At 41.7% G+C, this 27,310-nt stretch overlaps 1 protein-coding gene across 1 annotated transcript in view; it reads left to right on the forward strand.

The window, feature by feature from the left end:
- Positions 1 to 27,310, forward strand: part of BCAS3 (BCAS3 microtubule associated cell migration factor) — a 504,849-nt gene that overhangs the window by 83,239 nt on the left and 394,300 nt on the right. Inside the window, exon 3 of the mRNA XM_039320837.1 lies at positions 18,343 to 18,493. Coding sequence (XP_039176771.1) covers positions 18,343 to 18,493 — 151 coding nt within the window. The remainder of the gene's footprint in view (positions 1 to 18,342; positions 18,494 to 27,310) is intronic.

Below are 27,310 nucleotides of genomic sequence, written 5' to 3' on the forward strand. Positions count from 1 at the left end.
AAGCTGATATTTTCTGAAAGCTTGCCTACAAATATTCAACTTAATTTTTACTTCTGAGCAGGTACATATTGAATTCTACAGCTAGGCTGCAGTCCAAAATTTAGGTTTAATTAATGCAGCAGGAATAACTGCTAAATAACTATAGTGGTAGTATCAAGCTTCCTCTGATTTCCCATTTGTCTGTTGTACTCCCTCCAATTGTCACTGTAGTGATTGATTGATGGATTAAATTTTTATGTCACCTATCTCCCCGATAAGATAATGAGTGTACAACTGTATTTTAAGAACACTCCTGGTGTGTGTAAGCGATGGGAAGGCAGGCAGAGAGGCCGTTGATGCACACACACACATCTTGACGTTGCTGTGCACTGCAAATTTTGCAGTTTGCATGAATCGAAGCAATAGACACAAATCTCACTTGTCTGATGTTGGAATCATCCATGTGATAACTTATAGCTTCTTCTGGATACGTATGCCAATGGCTGTAAAATTTTTGCCTGTAAAGTTCACACTCCTTCTACTCTTAATTTATCTGGGATAGATCTACTCCAGAAACATATATTGATTTATTTTCTGGAGTAGATCTATCCCAGATAAATTAAATTATCCTAACTGCGACTGTGGGAACGTTCCCAATTTTTCTATCGTATTGGGACAGAATGCCCACTCAGAAGGCTTCCTGGACCCCTGCATGAAATACATCATCACAAGGGCACTACTGCCCAACGGCTAAACAATCTGGGTTCTGTCCGGATGTAGGCTTAGTCCCTCCAGTAATGGTACATACGTACATAATTCAATCCTATTCATAATTTTATTTATCACTTGTACTGTGTGTTTTTAAAAATAATTCACTGCCCTGGTGCTTTTATATTTTGATACACATTTCATAGGCTGTTTTTGTGAATTTTTATGCACTAGTGCTGTATTCAATAATGCCATACAAAATACTATACATATATACATATACGCATACATATACATGTACACACACAAACATTTTATATGCTGCGCCTTTATTTATTTATTTATTTATTTTGTATGCTGTTTATTTATTTATTTCCGGAGTGGACCTATCCCAGATAAATTCAGGGTAGATGGACAGTGAATTTATAGGCAAAATTTTACTGCACATATACATATGCATGCATGCATACATACACACACACATTTTATATGCGGTTTATTTATTTTATATGCAGTTTATTTTATATGCAGTTTCTTTATTTCCCAAATAAATTAAGAGTAGATGGACAGTGAATTTATAGGCAAAATTTTACTACACGTATACATACATACATACACACATACATATACACATATATTTTATATGCTGTTTATTTATTTCTGAAGTAGACCTATCGCAGATAAATTAAGATTAGATGGAGAGTGAATTTATAGGCAAAATTTTACTGCACATATACATACATACATACACACACATATTTTATATGCTGTTTATTTCTTTTATATGCTGTTTATTTATTTCTGAAGTAGACCTATCGCAGATAAATTAAAGTAGATGGACAGTGAATTTATAGATAGTATTTTACTATACATATACATACATGCATACATATAAACACATTTTATATGCTGTTTATTTATTTATTTTATATGCTGTTTCTTTATTTCTGTAGTAGACCTATTGCAGATAAATTAAGAATATATGGACAGTGAATTTTGCAGGCAAAATTATCTGTGTAATAGATTAATTATTATATGTAGATATGGTGGGGGAAATGCAAATGATCTGTCTCTCTCTCTGTCTATCTATCTATCTATCTATCTGTCTATCTATCTATCTATCTATCTATCTATCTATCTATCTATCTATGTTTTCTGAGGTTTTCGTGGGTGTTTGTATGTAGGTCTTTGGTTATTCGGGTTTTCTCCCGCATAAAATTGGAAGTGTCTTGGCGACATTTCGACGAAGTCCCATTCGTCATCTTCAGGCTGGTGTTTTCAGCTTCGTGCTTCTATCTATCTATCTATCTATCTATCTATCTATCTATCTATCTATCTATCTATCTATCTATCTATCTATCTATCTATCTATCATCTCCCATAAAAGTGACTCTGGGGGGTGTACAACAGAGGGTCATGTCTGGGCAAGTCGTTTAGCCCGTGATCATTCAGAGGAAGCTTAAATATACCCAACGGTAGCACAGGAGTAATTTGAAATAGTCATAATTAGCAATGGCAGTCCTAGACCATCCGAGGGAATAAATAGCTGCCGTTATGCTTGGAATCAAAATTCAGGCCCAGGGAAGTAGCCTAATCCAATTTGATCATTAGTTGTAATTTTGTAATTTGATGAAGTGGTTTCTCATCCTCAAAAGCCTCGGCCGTAATAACCTTGTTTATCCTTAAGGAGCTAAACCCCGGCTACTTCTCTGAAAGTTGTACACATAACAAGTTTCCTTTTTGAAAAGAAATCCTGGGGAGGAAAAAAAAAAATAAAGTCAGAGCAAAATCTGTTTATCCCAGAATATTTTGTAGTCTGAATCAGTGAGGAAGGAGAAGGAAAAAAAAAAAGCATTTTGACATTCTGTAAGAAATATATCAGAGAGAGAAAATATGTCCCCCCCCCCTCTTCCTGGACATTATATTTTTACAGGGCTGCACTGAAAAAACTGTGGTTTTACTTTGTGTGCGTGTCTTTATTTCAAGCTGTTTATTAATTGCATTTTATTCTTTTACAATTTTGTTTGTGTTTCACCGGTAAGCTACCCAGAGAATTGCAGCTGTTGGCCCTATTACAAGTATTAAAAAATAATCTTTCTCTTGTGCCCGTTTCAAAATCTTAACTTCTAAACACCTGGGAAAAGGTAATGAAACTACGGGAAGACAGTGATGCCAAATATTAAGGATAATAATTTGTTTTAAAGGTACTTGCTGCCTTTCCTTTGGAATAAAAAAAAGGGACCAAATCCAAGAGGTGCTTTTTCACCAGGCAACTGGACTTTCTTGTTGTTCTTTGAAGAAGTTTTGCTTCAGCTCAGAGCTGAAGAAGCTTCTGGGATGAAGCGAAAGATCTTCAAAGAAAAACAAGAAAGTCTAGTTGCCTGGTGAAAAAAAGCACCTTTGGGGATGAGTGAGGACCTCCGTAGCAAGGACCAAACGACACTGCCATTTTCCTGGGAAATAGCTTCCGTAATCGGAAGAAGCGGTGCATGCCACTCAAAAACCTCAGAAATGTGTTCCATCTGCTTAAGAAGCTGCAGTCCTATTGGTTGAAACCCCATTTATAATTGCACTATCATTTAATCAAGCAAATAATTGTGTATGTGACCTGATCTGTCCATCATGAATAGGTCTTATTTATGTAGGTTCCTCTGCTCGAGCATTTTATGTTTTAGTTGTATATTTTATTATTGAATTATTGTTTGTATTAAACCATTGGATTACTATTTATTACTGAATATTTTATTTCTATATATAAGGTCCTCTGCTCAAAATATTTTAGTTGTATATTTTATTATTGGATTATTGTTTACATTAAACCATTGGATTACTATTTATTACTGGATATTTTATTTATATATATATAGGATCCTCTGCTTGAGCATTTTATGTTTTAGTTGTATATTTTATTATTGAATTACTGTTTGTATTAAACCATTGGATTACTATTTATTACTGAATATTTTATTTCTATATATAGGTGCTCGAAGTTTTTTAGTTGTATATTTTATTATTGGATTATTGTTTACATTAAACCATTGGATTACTATTTATTACTGGATATTTTATTTATATAGGGTCTCCTACTTGAGCATCTTGTATTTTATTTGTATATTTTATAACTACTTGAGCATCTTGTATTTTATTTGTATATTTTATAATTTGACTTGCTGTGTAGTTTAAATCATTGAATTACTACTTATTATTGAACATTTGATTTGATTTATTTATCTAACTGTCTCCTGCTCTAGCGAGGGGCTGGGCTAGAAGACCTCCAAGGTCCCTTTCAGTTCTGTTATTCTCACCTGTGTTTTTTTTTTTTTTAATAATTACCACTTCAGCAGTTCAGAATCTTTAGTGAACAAAAATAGAACTATTCACAGAGAAAAGGGAAACAATCTGAGGATCGGGGGAACCCCACTTTTTGCAGGAAAGCTCCCTCTGAAGTAATTTAAAAAAAATTCTGGAAGGTGAGAGAAAACCCAGCAAACATCAATCATTTTTGATACTCCCCACATATTGTCAATCCCATTATTTTTCCTACTGGGAGGGCTGAGACTGGCAAGGCAGGAACTAGCAGTTCCCATGTCAGAGAAGGCTGTTTTGTAAACAGTTTGCAAGCACCCCAGGACAAAGTCAAGTGTCTGCTAACTTGGAAGGTAGGAAAAAGGGAATCTATAAATCTTTTAAGAAGTTTATTTTATATTTTAGCTTATTAAGAAAATTTATACGGCCGTCCAACTCATTCATGGCGGCTCCAAGCGACTTACAGAAATAAAAGCCCAATACGGAAGCAAATAAACCCCCAACCCTCTGTGGTAACAATCAAACCAACCACTTGATCGTTGTGTATATATTTATTTATATTTTACTTCTGAGCCAAGTATGTATGTATGTATGTATGTATGTATGTATATATATTTTTTCCGAAGTTTTTGCGGGTGTTTGTATGTAGGTCTTTGGTCATTCGGGTTTTCTCCCGCGTCAAATTGGAAGTGTCTTGGTGACGTTTCGATGAAGTCTCATTCGTCATCTTCAGGCTGGTGTTTTCGGCTTCGTGCTCCTAGAAGCACGAAGCCGAAAACACCAGCCTGAAGATGACGAATGAGACTTCATCGAAACGTCGCCAAGACACTTCCAATTTGATGCGGGAGAAAACCGGAATGACCAAAGACCTACACACACATACACACACACACACACACACACACATATACATATATATACATACATACATACATACACATACACACACACATACATAATATTAATATATATTAATAATAGTAGTGAAAATAAAAACGTGATTCCTGGGTGAATCCATAACCAATAAAAACGTGAACATCAGGAATATAATAAATTAAAAAAGTTTAATGCCATCACCGATCACCAAGCTTTCGTCAGATACTTCTGACATCGTCAGGGTTAATGCTGGTCTATGGGAGAGTGCTTTTATAGGTGAGTCGTCATTTGCACACAGCTCCTAGATCTTGTGATAGGTCCTAATTGATTTGACTGTGTTCTAATTGTGGCTTCCATACTGATGACTCCTCTTTTCTTGCTTCCACTGCTTGTGGGTGTGTCATTATTCCCTTCTACCTCCCACGATCCTGGATTAGGAAGGTTCCTTCCCCCCCTTTTTTTTTGGTTGGCTAGATCGTTCGTATCTCTAAGTTGTTTCCTCTTCTCGCACTCGCATCTCCCACCTTCCTCCTTCCTCTGCTCCTTACTTACTCCCCAATTGCCATCCCTTTTCCTATGGGGGCGTGCTCTCAACCTTTCTCCTCATCTCGTGCTTTCCATTTCCCACCCTTTGGCTGCATAATCCCCGTTTCTGTCGTTGCCACTTTGTCTGATAACTACTTGCTCTTTCACCCCATTGTCAATATTCTCGGACTCCACGTCAGATCAGGCACCTCGGATACCTCCTTCCTCCTCATAAAATCTCCTGTGTGCCCTCCTTTTTTGAGTTTGTATGCCCGGTTCCTTTGTTTCCCCCCCTCCTCCATCAATACAGTGATCCTTTCCACAGTTTCCATCGCGTTCAACCCTTAATTGCTTCCCCCCCCATTCGCAGCATTCTCGATCTCCGTATTCTCCCGAGCATTCCAATTGACGCTCTGTTCTTTCCGTTGTTGGGTTGTCGTCACAACCCAACAACGGGTTGTCGTAGTATATATTTAAGAGCCATGGCGGTGCAGTGATTAGAATGCAGTATTGCAGGCTAATTCCGCCCACTGCCAGGAGTTCAATCCTGACAGGGCTCAAGGTTGACTCAGCCTTACGTCCTTCCGAAGTCAGTAAACTAAGGATCCAGATTGTTGGGGGCAAATAGGCTGACTCTGTAAACTGCTTAGACAGGGCTGTAAAGCATTGTGAAGGGGTTAATAAGTCTAAGTGCTATTCAGTGATGGGATTCAAATACCTGAACAACCGGTTCTCTTATTGGATGCAGGCCTGGGCCTCTGAGGCCTAGAACGGACTTCCGGAAGTGGCATCCACGCACTTCCGGCGGGCCATTCTAGGCCTGGGAGGCCTTCTCCAGGCCTCCAAGGCCTAGAACAGACTTCCGGAAGTGGCATCCATGCACTTCTGGCAGGCCATCCTAGGCCTGGGAGGCTTCCTCCAGTCCTCCAAGGCCTAGAATGGACTTCCGGAAGTGGTATCCACGCACTTCCGGTGGGCCATTCTAGGCCTGGGAGGCCTCCTCCAGACCTTCTAGGCCTGGACTGGACTTCTGGAAGCACTGTGCATTAAGCCGGTTCTCCGAACTCAGCAAAATTTAGCTACCGGTTCTGCCGAACCGCTGCGAACCGGCTGAATCCTACCACTGGTGCTATTGCTATATACGGTTAAGAAGGACTGGAAGGGACCTCAGAAGTCATCTAGTTCAACCCCCTGTCCAGGATAGGAGATCTTATACCAATTGGATCAGACAGTTGTCCAGTCTATTTTTGAAAATCTCCAGTGATGGAGCACGCACACGCTGATTAATTGCTCTCACTTATATATACTCCTTACTGTATATACTGTATATATACTTATATAAGTTTGTAAGAAGAAAAATCTGGAAGAATATAACAATGGTTTAATAGTAGTAGTAGTGGTGGTGGTGGTGGTAGTAGTAGTAGGAGTAGTGATGATGATGATGATGATGATGATGATGATGATGGAAGGGATAAATAAGAGTCACCATGGATGAATTGGGCAGCTATATCAATTTGTTTCATAAATAAATGAAATATTATGGACAGCTAGAGCATCTTGGAAGAAGCACATCTTACGAAGAGAAATTCTGGTTCGATCAGGAGTTTTGGAATTTTCCCAATCAGGAAACCCAGGTCAAGAAGCAAAGCTGTACTGATAGAAAATTAGTCACAGGTAGTCCTTGACTTACAACCATTTAGTGATTGGGGGTCGCGATGGCTCAGGGATTAGAGACGCTGAGCGTGGAGAGGTCCGCGCAACAGCGTGAGCTCCCATTCCTCACCTCAGCTCCAGCCCACCTAGCAGTCGGAAAGCATGCAAATGGGAGATGAATAGGTACCACTTCCCTGGGAAGGTAACAGCATTCTGTGAGCCTTTGGCTTATAGCCATGCTGGCCACATGGCCAAGGAAATTGTCTTCGGACAATGCTGGCGCCCTCAGCCAAGAAACGGAGATGGGCACCATGCCCTAGAGTCCGACACAATTGACAGGGAAACCTTTGCTTTTTTAGTCCTCAACTTACAACCGTTTAATGACCGTTCGAAGTTACAGTGGCCCTGAAAAAAGTAATTTATGACCGTTTTTCATCCTTACCATCGTTGCAGCATCCCTGTGGTCACGTGATAAAAATGTGGGCACTTGGCAACTGGCACGGACTGCACTGTCCCAGGGTCTTCCCAGCTGGCTTTCGGCTAGCAAAGTCAATGGGGAAAGCCAGGTTCACTTAACGACTGAAAGATTCACTTAAAACCACTCTGGCAGAAAGGTCATAAATGGAGCAAAACTCACTTAACAACTGCCTTGCTTAGCACCCGAAATTTGAGGCTCAACTGTGGTCATACGTCAAGGACTACCTGTACATTTTTTTTGTCCTTGCCTTCGTTTATAAAGTCCTATGTTAAATGAAACCTATCTCAGCCCCCTTATTCTCATTTCCTTCCATTGAAAACAATGAGGAATATTTATCTGTACTGGCTGCAGATTAGTGTCTCCCAGCCTCTTCTTCTCATCCTGATCGACCTTCTTTTTCCTGATATAGGAACTCTTCCATACCATCCTGATCCTCTCTCTCTCTCCCCGACATTTTCAAGGAGTTAAGATTTATTGTATTGCCGTACTTTTATGGTCCCTAAATATTTTATGATTGCCTGCAGTATTGCTGATTTGCTTCCATGCGGGTGATCTTTGAATTTTTAGAAGCTGTTCAAGATTATTATTATTATTATTATTAGCTTTTTTTAAAAAAAAAGAAAACCAAACTCATGTTAAGGAATAAGTTAATAATTCACCGCTTAGTTTTGTATCCTCCTTCGTGTCTCAGTGGCTCAACCGTCCAAAACGAGGCGAATTGCAAAGTAATGGAATGCATCTGGGGAAATTCTTAAAAAAAAAAAAAAACCCTCAACAATCGTATCTCTTAAAAATTGTTCCAATTGGGTAGATAAGATCAGTTTTTTTCAGAGTGAAAAATGAAATTGCACGGGCTAGTCAGTGGGAGCACGGTTTTGTTGTCAATAAAAATGAGGAGTTCAAAGAAGCATGTTTGCTGACATTGCACGGAGAAGGCTGTCAATCTCAAAGTGAATCGGAAAAGCTTAAATAAGGGGGGTGGGAAATGTTGCTCCTGCAGAGAAACTAAAACACAAGCCAAAGTTATCTCAGGGTACTAGAAACAAGGCTTGTTTGTCTTAGCCTGCTAATTATTATTTATGCTAATCAAGAGGCATCTTTCCTGCCCGTGGCCTGCCCTCTTGGGATGGGAGTTATACATTTGAAAATATTTCGTGTCACAAGGTCCATTTCATATTTTTGGTCCAGTTCTTGAAGGAGGGATGAATTGGAGATCCTATACCTCTGCCCAGGATTGTTGTGGCTGGGGCTAGCAACTTTTTTGCAACTTGTGTTCGATTTGCCTCAGCTAACAAACAAACAAAAAAACAAAACAAAACAAAAAGACGTAGTTTCATTTGATCTGCATAGCCACAATTTTATCTCGAATGTAGGGATCTTTAAAGTTTAACTAAAGTTTAAGCTAACGTTGAGATTTCTAAAAAAAGGTTCTGATTTTGATGCTTGAGTTATTCTGGATAAGAGGTTTAGTTCAAGGACCTGACTTAACACCATATCTCTCAAGAAGATCTAACTATATGCATCAATTATTTATTTGGGTGGTTTTCTCTCCTATTCTATTCTTTCAGTTTCGCTAACTTTATAAATAAACATAATACTGTTTCATCCTCCATTTTTTTCTCACAACAACCCTGTGAAGTGAGTTCGACTGAGAAAAAGGGACTGACCCAAAGTCACCAGATGGCTTTCATGGCTAGGGTGGTACTAGAACTCACAATTTTCTGGTAATTGACCCAAAGTCATCCAGCCAGCTTTCATGACTAAGGTAGGACTAGAACTCACCGTCTCCTAATGATTGGCCCAAAGTCACCCAGCTGACTTTCCTAGCTAAGGCAGGAATAGAACTCACTGTCTCCTGGAGATTGGCCCAAAGTCACCCAGCCAGCTTTCATGACTAAAGCGGGACTAGAATTCACCGTCTCCTAGTGATTGGCCCAAAGTCACCCAGCTGACTTTCATGGCTAAGGTAGGACTAGAACTTACTATCTCCTGGAGATTGGCCCAAAGTCACCCAGCCAGCTTTCATGACTAAAGCGGGACTAGAACTCACTGTCTCCTGGTTTCTAGCCTGGTGCCTTAGCCACTAGACCAGGGGTAGGCCACCTTGGCTCTTTTTTGACTCATGGACTTCAACTCCCAGAATTCCTGAGCCAGCATGGAAACCTCTCCCTTTCCCCTCAGCACGGCTGGCTCAGGAATTCTGGGAGTTGAAGTCCACGAGTCATAAAAGAGCCAAGGCTGCGTACCCCTGCACTAGACCACAGGTCGGCAACCTGCGGCTCCGGAGCCGCATATGGCTCTTTGAGCCTTCCCCTGTGGCTCCCAGCCTCCTCTGCCTTTGCAGAGAGAGACAGAGAGAGGCAATTGCACTTCCCTGCTTCTCTGTCTCTCTCTCTCTGTGTGTGTCTGGGTGTGTGTGTGTATGTGTGTGTGTGTGTGTGTGTTTTGTGTGTATGTGTGTGTGTGTAAAAGAGAGTGCACTCACAGTGTTCTCCGAGGAGCTGAAAAGCTTTCTGGACGGAGCTCCTCCCTTTGCTGCGTCTCTGCAGGAAGCAGGAAGGGCAGGAGAGAGCTAGCTAGCCCAGCTAGGCTGACTCAGGAATTCTGGGAGTTGAAGTCCATGAGTCATAAAAGAGACGAGGTTGCCTACCCCGGAGGTTGTTGGACACAGCTTGAAGCTTGCCAGGTGAGCAGCAGATAGGAGGGGGGGGAGAAAGAGAGAGAGAGAAAGAGAGAGAGAGGGAGAGAGAGAGAGTGGGGAAGAGGAGTGGCAGACCAAGGGCAGATAGAGAGGGAGGGAGAGAGAGACCCTTTTGACATCTAAAATGAAGATAACACTGCATATATCCTTTTTTTAACCTATGTGTGTATGTAATTTTATTCTCTTAAAGCATTCTCTTGGTGATCATTGTTTTAATAGTATGGATATTCCCAAGAGTCATATTTTTACTTTTATTTTTAATGTGTATATGTGTGTGTGTGTGTGTGTGTGTGTCTGTGTGTGTGTGTGTGTGTGTGTGTGTGTGTATATATATACACACATATACACACATATACACATACACATACACATACACACACACATACACACACCTATAATAAAGGTAAAAAAGGATATATGCAGTGTTATCTTCATTTTAGATATCAAAAGGGTTTTGCGGCTCCCAGTGTTTTGTTTTTGGTGGGAAACGGGTCCAAGTGGCTCTTTAAGTGTTTTGGGTTGCCTACCCCTGCACTAGACCAAACTGACTCTCAATGACCTTCAGTATTTTGCACATGGGGAGGGGAGTAAATCCTACACATCCCTGCCAAGGCAGGTAAAGCCACCTTTTCCATAGGGCGGCCATTTTGTTGGCTTCTAAAAATTTGTTTGAGGCTTGATTTGATCAGCGACAGCAAAAGGAACTGCTATTGTCAGAAAATAGTTCCGGGTATTTGCAGCTTATGTCAGTTCAATACTCCAGCTCAAGACCTAACAGGCAACATCCTTTGTTCTAAAGGAGGTAATAGCAAAAAAAAAAAAAAAAAAAAAATGTCATAACAACGACGACAAAAAGAAAACTATATATTCCGCCATTAAGAAATAAACAAACCCAAATCAAGACAGGAGAACGCTAATTTAAAAAAAAAATCTGATTATCCTTTTTGAGGTTTTGGAAGACTTGGCCCGATTCTAAAACTCACAAATCACCTCTTTCTTATTCTTTCTCTCTCTCCCCCACCCCCCCAAATTATACACCTTTCTTTCACTCCGATTTTAAACTTCTTCCATCATTTTTTTTTCTCTCTCTCTCTCTGTGTGTGTGTGTGTGTTAGACAGGAAAGCCATCTTCCAAAGGACCATTTTAGGTTCCTTTCGTTTTGTTTTGTTTTTCCCTTGCACGTCCCCGAGAGACAACGAAACATTTATTTGTTTTGCGGCAGGATGCGGTGCGAGGGACCCTCAAGTTTTGATAGGAAAACAAACACGACAAGGAGCACAACGGCAGGCAACCGCAGCCTCACCAGGTCATGGGTAGCAGCGGCGGCCGAGTGAATGAGATGAAACGAGAAGGAGGGAGAAAGGAAAGGAAATTCTCGAGTGTCTTTTAGAAGGATGAAAACTTCATTAAAAACTCGCCTCCTCCTCCTCTCCCCCCCCCGTCTTCTTTTTCGGCCTTCCGTCCTTCTGAAGGGCCATTATAACTTTTCAGACTACTTTCAGTGAGGAAGACAGGAGGAAAAAAGTGTGGGTTTTTTTTTTCTCCTCCTTGTTGTGCTTCATCGGAGGAAAGAGGGCAATTGCACTTGAGGACGCCCTTCAGTTGCGGGATTTGTGTAATATTTCCACAAAGAAGAAAACGGTTGTTAAGGGCCTCATTCAAACATGGCTTCCTTTTGATTTGGCCATTTCCTCTTTCTTCTTCTTCTTCTTCTTCTTTTTTTCTATTCTCCTCCTCCTCCTCTTCTTGAGAGAAAAGCCCTCATTTCACAGCGTTGGGCAAAGGGAGAAAAACTAGTTAATGATCTAAACCTTTTAATTCTTTGAAGGGGAGCTTGTCTCTTTTAAGTGCTTTTCAATCTCTTGTAAACAGATGAGGCCTCAGCTTTTTTTTCCGCCCCCCCCTCTCTTTCTATCTTCCCTCTTTTCTTTTCTTTTCTCCCCCCCCCCCAGTTTGCCACAAAATGGTAGTTTTGTTCTTTGCTTCCCCTCTTAACGGACGGGAGGAAGGCTGTTGACTGGATGCACAATGAGGGAAACTCAGTCCGGCCTTTGTGCAGTTTGGCCTCGCAAGCCGGATCTGCTCTGACCCCCTTGCGCACAGCGCCTTCTTCTCGTTGTGGAGCTTGTGATGGAGGTTTTATTCGGCCGCGTCATTTTATTCCTGATTGATAGGTCAGAGAAAGAGATTTAATCGGCACTCTTTCAAGAGGCTCTTCGGATTTTAGACTTCACCCAGCCCTAGGAGGCTGGAAAGCAGTTTAGAGTTGCAGCTTGAGGCCTGCCGTTAAAAAAAAAAAAATGGGGAAGGGGATTTGCTTCCGAGAAAGCAGGTACAGCAGGAGGATCCGCTGTAAAGCGTGCGCGACATTTGTCGTCTCTTCTCTGTTCTAGTTGTATCCGGTTGTTTGTGTCCCCCGACAAAGAAGTGAGCCTCCCTCTGTAAGAATATTAAATCTGTCCCTGACTTTCCTGGATAGAAAGCCGGTTTTGAATTTTCAGCCGGTATTATGGGTGCTGTCTGTCTGTCTTTCTCTTTCTTTCCCTCTTTCTATCTCTTTTTTCTTTCTTTCGCTTTCTTTTTTCTTTCTCTCCTTCTGACTTTCCTATCTTTTTTTTTCTCTCTCTATCTTTCTCTTTTTTCTTTCTTTTTTCTTTTTCTTTCCTTCCCTTTCTCTCTCTCTCTCCTGTCTTTGCTCTCCTTTTCTCTTTCTCTCTTTTTCTCTCTTTTTTGCTTCCTCTTTTTCATTCTCTTTCTCTCGCACTTTCTCTTTCTCTCTCTTTCTCTCTCTCACACACACACTCATACAAACACACTCACATAGGAATGGACAGACACTCACAGAGTCATCTAGCATTATTCTTCTCACATTCTCCATGAAGATGTTTTCTGTTCCTTTGCTTCAGATCTCAAAACTCTCCAGACAATAGAGCTCCCTTTTTTCTTTCATTTTAATGTTGACAAGCAATTTTAGTTCACCGGGATGGACAATCCAATATATGCTCTTAATCCAAGCACATTAATTAATTAATTAATTCGTTCGTTCGTTCGTTCATTCATTTATAATTGGTTTCCATTGAAGAAAAGGAAGAACTTCTTAATTCATTTTAAGCCAGCTGCTGTCAAAGCGTTTAAATCGAATTGACCTAGCCCGTTTTTTGAAGTATAGATAAAAATATATATCGTGCTCTCCAACAGAAATAATTATATATATATATATATATATATATAATTATATATATATATATATATATATATATATATATATATATATATATATATATATATATAATTATTTCGGTTGAAGAGCACGATATATTTTTTATTTATACCTCAAAAAATGGGCTATGTCAACTCTCTTTCTCTCTCTGTCTCTCTCCACACACACACAGACACATACACACACACACAGAGTACTAAAATGTGCATAGGATAATTTGAGAGGTAGCCATAACAATGTTCAGTCATGATTATTAATACCCTAGAAAAAGAAAGATTTTCTTTTATCTCTAGATACCAGTATAAGAATTGGAGCATTGCATAAGCAAATTTAGCCTTAATATCTACACATTGCAAACATTCTAGGCCCCAATTGAGCTGCGGATAAAATGTCAAAATTGACCAAATTGTAAAAGCAACTCCTGGAGGCAGGCGACTCCAATGAAACATCTGCTTTGAGACATATTTCCAAGCTCTTGTTCTTTTCTTCCTTTTTCCTCACATGCAGAAAATACAGTCCTCAGCTTACAACCACAGTTGAGCCCCAAAATTTCTGTTGCTAAGCAAGACAGTGGCTAAGTGACTTTTGCCCCCATTCCACACGGAGACCCGGTCTTTCCATCAAGCCTAACTACCACTTTTTTTTTAACAGTTGTTAAATGACTCACTGCAGCTCTTAAATTAATCACACGGTCCTTAAGTGAATCCGGCTTCCCCCATTGACTTTGCTTGTCAGAAGATCCCAAAAGCTGAACACACACTGCAACTGTCTTAAGTACGAGTCAGTTGCCAAGCGATTGAATTTTGATCACGTGACTACGGGGATGCTGCAATGGTCGTGTGAAAAATGGTCATACGTCACTTTTTCAGTGCTGTTGTAACTTCGAACGGTCACTAAATGAACAGTTATAAGAACCAGCAGTAACAGCTAACATGACATCTAACATTGTACTTTTCAGTATATCTGTGATGAAGCAGAAACATCTCAGAAGGTGCTACAGCGGGGTCTTCAAACTTGGGCCTTTTATGACTTGTGGACTTCAACTCCCAGAATTCCTCAGCCAGCATGTCTGGCTGATGGATTCTGGGAATTGAAGTCCACAAGTCATAAAAGGGCCAAGTTTGAAGACCCCTGTGCTACAGCAATGTAGGCTTATCCATTGGATGTCCAGCCTTCTTTAAAAAAAAAAAAAAAAATTGGCTCCATTCTCAGAATTGGCCAGAATTTTATAAATAATTATATAAGGATGTTTCTAGGAGAGAAACATCCTTATATAATTATTTGAATCAATCAACTCAGAAATAATAAGTCCCTCTTCCTTAATGGATCATTTTCTCAGGTAGCAAGTTTAGAATTGCAGGTTACATTAACAGAAAAGGGAGGAAAAACAAGTTGCAAAAAAAAAAAAAACAATGTCACGTTATAAAGTCTACACTTCTTGAACCAGAAAAATGAAGGTCGTGGTGTTTGTTTAGAAAGGGCCCAAAGGTTAACAGCGGGAGAGCTCCTTTGAATTAAACAAATAATTTTTTGTTAGGAGGAATAAGGTCTGGGAAGAAGTGTTCCAAATGTAAGGAGCTAGTGAGGTGGTAACACCGACTAATGGTGGAAGAGAACACAGAGAAGGGGGGGGGGTGTCAATCTATTCTCCAAGGCACCTGAAGGCAGGACAAGAAGCAACGGATGGGATCTAACCAAAGAGAGAAGCAACCTGGAACTAAGGAGAAACTTCCTGACAGTGAGAACAATTAACCGGTGGAACCACCTGTCTCCAGAAGCTGTGAATGCCCCAACACTGGAAGTTTTTAAGAAGAGACTGGACAGCCATTTGTCCAAAATGGTATAGGGTTTCCTACCTGAGCAGGGGGTTGGACTAGAAGACCTCCAAGGTCCCTTCCAACTCTGTTATTCTGTGGTCAGAAAAGGACGATAAGAAAGAAGGAAGCAGCAAATGCACTTCAGTTAATCATAAATTCAGGGATTTTAGATTGTAGACTGAGGAGCTCTGATGCAACGGGTGAATCGGCAGTCATTGCAGGAGAAAGAGTGGCAAAACTGGGGGCAACGTCAAAAGAGGAATCAGCTTTGAATCTCTACATAGCCACAAACCGGACTTTCCTTGAATTTGGTGGACCTTTATCTAACTCCAAGCCAGTGCTAACCCTTAGCTGAGAAGATTCCTGCGCATCGGGCTGTTTAAGCAATAAATCAGTTTAATTCAGTGTTTTTCAACCTTGACCATTTTAAGGCATGTGGACTTCAACTCCAGAATTCCACAGCCAGCATTGCTGCCTGTGGAATTCTGGGAGTTGAAGTCCACATGCCTTAAAATGGTCAAGGTTGAGAAACACTGGTTTAATTGGACCTTCACATGAGCACCTGACAGTCAATGAAGAATGATGGGACATGGAGGAGAGTGATCAGGAACATGGGTGGGGGAATGAGAAGCAAAAGAGCGAAGTCCATCATGCCATCAATATTATTTAGCACAGGGATGTTGGCATCCTCACAGCAGAGTATAGCAACAATTGATTGCTTGTTGTCGCCAGTGGGTGGGGAGTTCCTTCCTTCCTTCCTTCCTTCCTTCCTTCCTTCCTTCCTTCCTTCCTTCCTTCCTTCCTCCCTCCTTCCCTCCCTCCCTCTTTCCTCTCTCTGTCCATCTTCCTTTCTCTTCTTCCTTCCTCCTTCCCTCCCTCCCTTCCTCCCTCTCTTCCTTTTTTCTTTTCCTTTCCTTTTTATTTTAAATAACCAGATTGTATGAAGAAAAGAAAAGATCTCTTTGTTTTGCATTTTTGTTCTACATTTTTATTAAATCCTGTTCACTTTAAGAAACTGAAGGTGCAGTTAAGAAACAGCCTGGCCTCGAACTTTGTGTTTTGCTTGTAATTATTTGAAACAGACAGTTATTTTATCACGTTTTGTTTCCTAAAGAGACAATATTTGCAAAATGTACACTTTAAAAAAAGGGCTGGACTTTTTTGGACTGTGCAGAAATGGACAGACTTACATTGAAAATGAAAGAGAGAGAAGATTCAGAATACTTCAGAGTCATTTTATCAATGGCTAGAAAAACGAGGTAGAGCAGTGGTTCTCAACCTTTCTAATGCAGCGACCCCATAATACAGTTCCCCATGTTGTGGTGACCCCCAACCACTTATACATCACTGGGTGCCAGGGGCGTGGACAAAGAAAAGGGGAAAAAAATGGCGGACAGCCTTGTTTGGCGACCCCCGTGAAATGGTCGTTCGACCCCAAATGGGGTCCCGACCCACAGGTTGAGAACCACTGAGGTAGAGAGAAAGGAGCTTCGCATGTATTAGTAAACTAAATATTGGAACCCAGACAACACGTTGCTTTTAAAATATTAAGGATTTGTGATTATAAAAAAATTAATCAAATATTGTTTAAAAAAAAGCCTGGGCAGATATTAACGGGGAAAAAAAACACACTTAACCACAACTGAACAATTTCCCATGAAATTGCTCATCAGATTTCTATCCAAACAGACGTGATCGGCACTCCAAAATCATGGAAGGACTAACTGGATTTCAAACTTCACCCAATGGCTTGAAGCAATTCTTTCCAGGTTAAGTGTAACGCCATATATATCCTTAAATGTATGTTTGGAGAGCAAATAAACATTTATACCTTTAAAGATAGAAATGGCAGATTCACTGCAGATAGGGAAAGGGACAGAATTACAGCGTGCAAACAGGGGAAAGTGATGCAGGCCAGAAATGATATATTTCTGGGTTGAGCGTACTACTGGTTTTAATGGTTCAAGCACAATTAATTCTGTACAGTCTGGCGAAGAGTAAATTGTAACTCCTCCCCCCCGCTGTAATCCCAATCTTAGTTTTAGGAGTTTATTTTATTGGTGAGCCGTGCAGGTAGTCCTTGACTTACAACCATCCATTTAGTGACCATCGAAGTTACAGTGGCACTAAAAAAATGACTTATGACTTGTTTTCCACACTTACGACTATTGCATGATCAAAATTCAGAAACTTGGCCACTGACTCATATTTATGACTGATGCCGTGTCCTGGCGTCACTTGATCCCCTTTTGTGACCTTCTGACAATCAAAGTGAAGTGGGGGCGGGGGAAGAGCCAGATTCACTTCACAACCGTGTTTTACTGACTTAACAGCTGCAGTGATTCATTTCACAACTGTGGCAAGAAAGGTTGTAAAATGGGGGTAAAACTCACTTAACAGCTGTCTTGCTTATAAATATATCTGGATGAACAATTATATTGTTTGTCATATATGTGTTGTTGTTAGTTGTGAAGTCGTGTAAGATCCATCGCGACTCCATGGACAACGTTCCTCCAGGCCTTCCTGTCCTCTACCATCTTCTGGAGTCCATTTAAGCTCACACCTACTGCTTCAGTGACTCCATCCAGCCACCTCATTATTCTCTGTCGTCCCCTTCTTCTCTTGCCCTGCATCTTTCCCAGCATCAGGCTCTTCTCCAGGGAGTCCTTCCTTCTCATTAGGTGGCCAAAGGACTTGAGTTTCAACTTCAGGATCTGGCCTTCTAAAGAGCAGTCGGGGTTGATCTCCTCCAGGACTGACCGGTTGGATCGCCTTGCAGTCCAGGGGACTCGCAGGAGTCTTCTCCAGCACCATAGTTCAAAGGTCTCCATTCTTTGTCGCTCAGCCTCTCTTATGGTCCAACTTTCACAGCCATGCATTGCAACTGGGAAAACCATGGCCTTGACTATACGCACTTTTGTTGGCAGGGTGACGTCTCTGCTTTTTAGTATGCTGTCTAGATTTGTCATAGCTTTCCTCCCCAGCAGCAAGCGTCTTTTTCGTCATATATATAAGAATATAATTATTGTGTTATATAATGAATATATCTGAATGAATTCTCTTTCTGTCGTCCCTAAGGTAAACTGAACAGTCAAGATTCTTACAACAATTTCACCAACAATAATCCGGGAAACCCTCGCCTGTCCCCACTCCCAAGTCTCACCGTGATGGTGCCTCTTGCTCAGATCAAACAACCCATGACTCTGGGAACCATCACGAAACGTACGGGGTAAGTGGATTGGTTTTAAGTGGTGATTTGTCTATCTCCCTTCCTTCCTTCCTTCCTTCCTTCCTTCCTTCCTTCCTTCCTTCCTTCCTTCCTTCCTTCCTTCCTTCCTTCCTTCCTTCTTTCTCATCTTTCTTCTTCCTCTTTCCCATCTCCTTCCTTCCTTCCTTTTTTCCTTCCTTCTCTTTCTCATCTCCTTCCTTCCTTCTCTTTTTCTCATATCATCATCATCATCATCTCATCATCTTTCTCATCTCCTTTCTTCCTTCTCTTTCTCATCTCCTTACTTTCTTCCTTCCTTCTCTTTCTCATCTTCCTTCCTTCCTTCCTTCCTTCCTTCCTTCCTTCCTTCCTTCCTTCCTTCTCTTTCTCATCTCCTTCCTTCCTTCTCTTTCTCATCTTCCTTCCTTCCTTCCTTCCTTCCTTCCTTCCTTCCTTCCTTCCTTCCTTCCTTCCTTCTCTTTCTCATCTCCTTCCTTCCTTCTCTTTCTCATCTTCCTTCCTTCCTTCCTTCCTTCCTTCCTTCCTTCCTTCCTTCCTTCCTTCCTTCCTTCTCTTTCTCATCTTTCTTATTCCTCTTTCCCATCTCCTTCCTTCCTTCCTTCTCTTTCTCATCTTTCTTATTCCTCTTTCCCATCTCCTTCCTTCCTTCTTTCTCTTTCTCATCTCCTTCCTTCCTTTTTTCCTTCCTTCTCTTTCTCATCTCCTTCCTTCCTTCTCATCTCCTTCCTTCCTTCTCATCTCCTTCCTTCCTTCTCTTTTTCTCATATCATCATCATCATCATCTCATGATTTTTCTCATCTCCTTTCTTCCTTCTCTTTCTCATCTCCTTCCTTTCTTCCTTCCTTCTCTTTCTCATCTTCCTTCCTTTCTTCCTTCCTTTCTTCCTTCCTTCCTTCCTTCCTTCCTTCCTTCCTTCTCTTTCTCATCTCCTTCCTTCCTTCTCTTTCTCATCTCCTTCCTTCCTTCCTTCCTTCCTTCCTTCCTTCCTTCCTTCCTTCCTTCCTTCCTTCCTTCTCTTTCTCATCTCCTTCCTTCCTTCTCTTTCTCATCTCCTTCCTTCCTTCTCTTTCTCTCCTTCCTTCCTTCCTTCTCTTTCTCATCTCCTTCCTTCCTTCTCTTTCTCTCCTTCCTTCCTTCCTTCTCTTTCTCATCTCCTTCCTTCCTTCTCTTTCTCATCTCCTTCCTTCCTTCTCTTTCTCATCTTCCTTCCTTCCTTCCTTCCTTCCTTCCTTCCTTCTTTCCTTCCTTCCTTCTTTCCTTCTTTCCTTCCTTCTTTCTCATCTCCTTCCTTCCTTCTCTTTCTCATCTCCTTCCTTCCTTCCTTCTCTTTCTCTCCCTTCCTTCCTTCCTTCCTTCCTTCCTTCCTTCCTTCCTTCCTTCCTTCCTTCCTTCCTTCCTTCCTTCCTTCCTTCCTTCCCAGAAAAGCCTGTTCAATATGGCCTATGATAAAGTTTTCAGAGGAATCTGAACATTTCAATTTTTAATTATGTTTTCTCAAATTTTCATTTTCCTTACTTTTAGTTTATGTATACTTTCTTTACTCTTAGCCTGTCATTACTTTGAAGCTTGGTATATCCTACTGAGTTATTAAAAAAAATAGATCTGCTTTGAATCGTTCAAAGCTTTTAAACATTCGATAAATCAGATGATTTATTTGTTTAATACTTTGCCTCTTTTTGGGCACATTTGCTTTCCCAAAGCATCTTAAAACTGGTTGGAAAAGGAATATAGGTAGTCCTTGACTTGCAACCATTCAGAGTTACAACGGCACTGAAAAATGTCACTTGTGACCGTTTTTCACACTTAACAACCGTTGCAGCATCCCCAGGGTCACATGATCAAAATTCAGACACCTGGCAACTGACTCATATTTATGACGGTCGCAACATCCCGGGATCATGCGATCCCCTTTTGCAACCTTTTGACCAGCAAAGTCAATGGGGAAGCCGGATTCACTTAACAACCGTGTTTCTATCTTAACAACTGCAGTGATTCACTTAACAACTATGGCAAGAAAGATCATAAAATGGGGGCAAAACTCACTTAACAACTATCTTGCTTAGCAACATAAATTTTGGGCTCCATTGTGGTCACAGGAAGAGGACTACCTGTATTGGCAAGACATTGCTGAATTTCAAGCACTTGATTGACATCTTCCTGAACTATAGAAAATGAGTAATTACAACTTCATGTAATAATTAGTAGCTGATGAAGCCATTATTTAAGAAGTGAGATAAAATGAATCAGAACCAACTAAATCCAAGTTTTTAAAACTTCTCCAAACAAGCTAAAAGAATAGAATAGAATAGAATAGAATAGAATAGAATAGAATAGAATAGAATAGAATATGAAATGGAATGGAATGGAACGGAACGGAACGGAACAGAACAGAATAGAAAATATGGAATGGAATAGAATAGAATAGAATAGAATAGAATATGAAATGGAATGGAATGGAATAGAATAAGAATAGAATAGAATAGAATAGAATAGAATAGAATAGAATAGAATAGAATAGAATGGAATGGAATGGAATGGAATGGAATGGAATGGAATGGAATGGAATAAAATAGAATAGAGTAGAGTAGAATAGAATAGAATAGAATAGAATAGAAAATATGGAATGGAATGGAATGGAATAGAATAGAATAGAATAGAATAGAATAGAATAGAATAGAATATGGAATAGAATAGAATAGAATAGAATAGAATAGAATAGAATAGAATAGAATAGAATAGAATAGTGGGGGAAAGAGGCAAGAAGATGACAAGCAACAAGGAAAAAAGAGAACTATTTAACTTGTTTATTGCATCTGTTTTTACACAAAGGGAAAAAACAGTCCAACCTATCAAAAACAGTACCATAAAAAACACAAGTTAAGGTAGGCAAGAAAATCGTAAGTGAGCACCTGTCCAGCCTAGACGAGTTCAAATCATCAGGACCAAATGGATTACACCGCAAAGTTCTCAAGGAACTGACAGATGTGATCTCAGAACCACTGAACTATATTTTTCAAAGATCCTGGAGCACTGGGGAATTATTGGAGGACTGGAAAAGAGCTGATGTAATTCCCATCTTCAAAAAAAGGGGGGGGGAAATAGATCCAGAATAGAATAGAGCTGGAAGGGACCTTGGAGGTCTTCTAGTCCAGCCCCCCCCCTACTCAAGCAGGAGAATCTATACTATCTCAGATAGGGGACTGTCTAGTCCAGTGGTTCTCAACCTTTTTAATGCTGCAACCCCCAACCGGTCGTAAGTCGAGGACTACTCAACTGGTCGTAAGTCGAGGACTACTCAACTGGTGCAGCACCGTTTGCAGAATGGGACTTTTGGCGGGCTCAGCGGGGCAGAAACAGCCTGGACAATTCCTATTGGCTTTTGAAAGCCAATAGAATTAGACTCTATTCAAGAGAGTCTATTCTATTGGCTTTCAGAAGCCAATAGAATAAAAGGGAGTAGCACAGCTAAGGAAAAGGGGGAAAAAAAATGGCGGACTGCGTTGTTTGGCGACCCCCATGAAATGGTCGTTCGACCCCAAATGGGGTCCCGCCCACAGGTTGAGAACCACTGGTCTAGTCTCTTCTTAAAAATCTCCAGTGATGGAGCGCCCATGATTTCTGGTGGCAAGCTGTTCCACTGGTCGATTATCCTCACTGTTAGGGAATTTCTCCTTAATTCCGGGTTGCTTCTCTCTTTGATCAGTTTCCAACCATTGTTTCTCGTCCTTCCCTCTGGTGAACAACTTGACCCCCCTCTTCTTCGTGGCAGCCCCTCAGATACTGGAACACTGCTGTCATTCCCCCCCCCCCCGTTTCTTCTTTTCTTTAGACTAGCCAAACCATTTGCCCAAGGAGTCATATTTTTAAAATGTTCTGTTATTGTTTATGCCCAGTATACATTGACCTTGTCTTCAGCATAGCTCATAACAAATACAGGTAGCCCTCAAGTTAACAACAGTTCGTTTAGTGACCGTCCAAAGTTACAACAGATTGAAAACAATGCGACTGGTGACCGTTTTTCACTCTTACGGCCGTTGCAGCATCCCCACGGTCGTGTGATCCAAATCCAGACGCTTGGCAACTGACATGTATGTACGACGGTTGCAGTGTCCCAGAGTCACGTCATCCCCTTTTGTGACCTTTTGACAAGCAAACATCAATGGGGAAGCCAGATTCACTGCTAATTTGTTTGTCGTGCCCGTCTTTTTTTTTCCATTCGGGGATTCGGCTTTCTTCGTCCTTCATTTTTTTTGCATCCTCCGTGCAAAGCCAAACCAAGCTCTGTGGGACATCTGCCCACCTCGCCCTGCTCCATCATTCCATGGTTTGTTTGTTTTTTTGCTCTTTTCCCCAAAACAGGAAAGATAAGGTGGATTAAAGGGCCTCCTTGCGTGTCAAAATGCCTGGTGTTTCTCCCAAAAGCCACAGGACTGACATGCCTCCGTGTCTCTATGAAGCAGCTCCAGATTTGATCACGCGTAATTTCCCTCGTCTGCTTCAGGATGCTAGTCAAGTTCAGAGTGTCTTTCTTTCTTTCTTTCTTTCTTTCTTTCTTTCTTTCTTTCTTTCTTTCTTTCTTTTTTTCTTTTTCTTTTTTGGGGGGGGACAATTTTTCTGGATTTCCAAGGCTTGAATTGTTAACCTTCCGGATTTGTAAAAGAAAAGAAAAAAAGAGAAGGGAAACGTTCCGCTGGAAACTGATCAAGGAAAGAAGCAATCTAGAACTAAAGAAACATTTCCTTACAATGGGAACAGTTAGAACAGTGGTTCTCAACCTGTGGGTCGGGACCCCATTTGGGGTCGAACGATCATTTCACGGGGGTCGCCAAACAACGTAGTCCGCCATTTTTTTCCTCTTTACCTTAGCTGTGCTACTCCCTTTTATTCTACTGCAGTGGTTCTCAACCTTTTTAATGCTGCGACCCCCAGCCGGTTGTAAAGTCGAGGACTACTCAACCGGTCGTAAGTCAAGGACTACTCAACTGGTGCAGCACCGTTTGCAGAATGGGACTTTTGGCGGGCTCAGCAGGGCAGAGACAGCCTGGACAATTCCTATTGGCTTTTGAAAGCCAATAGAATTAGACTCTATTCAAGAGAGTCTATTCTATTGGCTTTTAAAAGCCAATAGAATAAAAGGGAGTAGCACAGCTGAGGAAAAGGGGGAAAAAATGGCAGACTGCATTGTTTGGTGACCCCCGTGAAATGGTTGTTCGACCGCAAATGGGGTCCCGACCCACAGGTTGAGAACCACTGGTCTACTGGCTTTTGAAAGCCAATAGAAGAGACTCTCTTGAATAGAGTCTAATTCTATTGGCTTTCAAAAGCCAATAGGAATTGTCCAGGCTGTCTCTGCCCTGCTGAGCCCGCCAAAAGTCCCATTCTGCAAACGGTGCTGCACCAGTTGGGTAGTCCTCGACTTACGACCGGTTGGGGGGGGGGGTCGCGGCATTAAAAAGGTTGAGAACCACTGAGTTAGAGGTAGTTCTCGGCTTACGGCAGTTCATTGAGCGATCTAGTTCAAAGTTATAACGGCACTGGAAAAAGTGACCTGGCTGTTTTTCACGCTTGGGACCGTCGCAGCATCCCTGGGGTGAGGTGATCATAATCCGGAGGCTTGGCAACTGACTCATTTTTATGACGGTCGCAGTGTCCCGGGGTCGTGTGATCCCCTTTGGCGACCTTCTGACGAGCAAAATCAATGGGAAAGCCAGATTCACTTAACAACCATGTTACTAACTTAACAACTGCAGTGATTCGCTTAACAACTGTGACAAGAAAGGTCGTAAAATGGGGCAAAATTCACTTAACAACTCTCTTGCTTAGCAACAGAAATGTTGGGCTCAGTTGTGGTCGTAGGTTTGAGGACTACCTGTAATCAGTTGAAGACCTGCCCCCAGAAGCTATGGGTGATACAGCTTAATTAAATTAAATTAATATATGGAAGTGTATTTTTGCAGTTGCGTATCTAAGGGTGTCTAACCAGTCACTCCAAAAGGAAATCAACATCCTGGCTGTCCTTTGAAAGGACAGAGACTGAGCTAAATCTCAAATGCTGCAACACTGGAAGTTTTTAAGAAAAGACTGGACAGCCATTTGTCTGAAATGGTATAGAGTCTCCTGCCTGAGCAGGGGGTTGGACTAGATGACCTCCAAGGTATCTTCCAATTCTGTTATTCTGCGAATCAAGGAGAGAAGCAACCTAGAACTAGGGAGAAATTTCCTGACAGGGAGAACAATTAACCAGTGGAACAACCTACCTCCAGAAGTTGTGGGTGCTCCAACACTGGAGGTTTTCAAGAAGAGACTGAACAGCCATTTCAAATGCTTGAACAGGGAGTTGGGCTACAAATCCTCCAAGGAAGAGATTTGCTTCTTTTGATGCAGAGCGAGAGAAAAGAAGTGGAGAACAACTTTGTGCACACTTGTGTCGGGGCTAACGCAGTCGTGCAGATCAACTCTGAAATGGGTGTCTTAGAAACAACATGTGGATTTGTACATGGAGGTGGTTCTGCCTGCTACAGACAGGGAGGCCTCTGGACTATCAACCCTGGGCATGATCCAAGACATGCCTCTGAGCCCACAGGCAGAAGTCCCACAGGAGATGTCTTCTCGTCTCCAGGGCTGCTTCCTTCTGAAGTCAGAAAAGCCCAGATATTTTGGAGATGGGGATAAGAGGGAGATGTTCGCAGTGGAAGCATAAGAAAAACAACTTGGCATCCCGGCTTCCTTCCACTTTCTTAATTATGGGAAGGAAAATCCAAATACTTCTGCTTTAAGCCATCGGTAGGAAAATGTATCAATACACAAAAAAAAGAAAGGTCTAAATAGGGAGTGTTCAACTATGGCCACTTTAAGGCTTGTGGACTTCAACTCCCAGCCAGCATGGGGAATTCTGGGAGTTGAAGTCCACAAGCCTGAAAGTGGCCAAGGTTGGATACCCCTGGTCTGAATAAAGCTTCCTTCATTTTAATTTTCGAGTCTGCCGTCAATAGGGAACTGGGAGCGTTAAGGAACTTTGGGATCGGAGGACTTGAGTGGGAGATGACAGCTGTCCAGCCCAGTTTCAATCTGCTCTCCCTGAACTGGGAGTAGCTGGCTTGTTTAATTTAGTGGGGCTTGTTTTGGATTAGAGAGCAATGGAATTAATAATAATAATAATAATAAAGTTGGAAGGGACCTTGGAGGTCATCTAGTCCAACCCCCCTACTCAGGCAGGAAACCCTATACCATTTCGGACAAATGGCTGTCCAGTCTCTTCTTAAAAACTTCCAGTGTTGGAGCATTTATTGCTTCTGGAGGCAGGTTGTTCCACTGGTTAATTGTCCTCACTGTCAGGAAGTTTCTCCTTAGTTCTAGGTTGCTTCTCTCCTTGATGAGTTTCCATCCATTGCTTCTTGTCCTGCCTTCAGGCGCTTTGGCGAATAGCTTGACTCCCTCTTCTTTGGGGCAGCCCCTGAGATATTGGAACACTGTTATCCTGTCCCCCCTCGTCCTTCTCTTCATTAAACTAGACATACCCAATTCCAGCAACCATCTCTTATGTGTTTTAGCCTCCAGTCCCCTAATCATCTTTGTTGCTCTTCTCTGTACTCTTTCTAGAGTCTCAGCATCTCTTTTACATCGTGGTGACCAAAACTGTATTCCAAGTGTGGCCTTACCAAGGCCTTGTAAAGTGGTATTAAAACTTCATGTGATCTTGATTCTATCCCTCTGTTAATGCAGCCCAGCACTGTGTTGACTTTTTGGGCAGCTGCAGCACACGGCTGCAGTGTATTGTAGTCTCTCTAGCTGTTGTTTTCCTCTGAAAGCAATGGGATCTGGAAGGGTTTGCCCTTTTGGTTGGCTCGTGATTTAAAAGAACACTTTAGTTCTTGTTCTAAGAATTTAGAATTTCTAAGAACTAAATCGAAAACAACTTCACCCATGTAAATATACATACACAGAACGTTTCGGGTGATTGTGTGTTGTTTTGTGAAGCTGGGAATGTAAAGTTTGAAGAGGAAATGCTTAGCCAGCTTGGTCTAATAGCTAAGATACCAGGATAGAAAGCAGGAGACTGTGAGTTCTAGCGCAGCCTAATAAAAGCCTTGGCATGACTTTGGGCAAACCATCAGGAGATGATGAGTTCTAGTCCCACCTTAGGCAAGAATGCCTCTGTGTTACTTTGGACCAATCACCAAGAGACAGTGAGTTCTAGTTCCGCCTTAGCCATGAAAGTGGGCTGGGTGACTTTGGGCCAATCACCAAGAGACAGTGAGTTCTAGTTCCGCCTTAGCCATGAAAATGGGCTGGGTGACTTTGGGCCAATCAGGAGGAGACTGTGAGTTCTAGTTCCGCCTTAGCCATGAAAATGGGCTGGGTGACTTTGGGCCAATCAGGAGGAGACTGTGAGTTCTAGTTCCGCCTTAGCCATGAAAATGGGCTGGGTGACTTTGGGCCAATCACCAAGAGACAGTGAGTTCTAGTTCCGCCTTAGCCATGAAAATGGGCTGGGTGACTTTGGGCCAATCAGGAGGAGACTGTGAGTTCTAGTTCCGCCTTAGCCATGAAAATGGGCTGGGTGACTTTGGGCCAATCACCAAGAGACAGTGAGTTCTAGTCCCGCAGAGCCATGAATGCCAGTTAGGTGACTTTGGGCCAGCCCCTCTCTCTCAGCCCAACCCAGTGGTGGGATTCAAATATGTGAACCACCGGTTCTCTGTGTGGATGCCCCTTCCGGAAGTCCACAAAAAATTAGCTACTGGTTCTGCCGAAGTGGTACGAACTGGCTGAATCCCACCACTGGCCCAACCTATGTCACAGGATTGTTGTTGCGG

Source organism: Crotalus tigris, unplaced genomic scaffold (genome assembly GCF_016545835.1).
Source record: "Crotalus tigris isolate CLP2741 ecotype Arizona unplaced genomic scaffold, ASM1654583v1 scf7180000023712.884563, whole genome shotgun sequence".
NCBI classification, from domain to species: domain Eukaryota; kingdom Metazoa; phylum Chordata; class Lepidosauria; order Squamata; family Viperidae; genus Crotalus; species Crotalus tigris.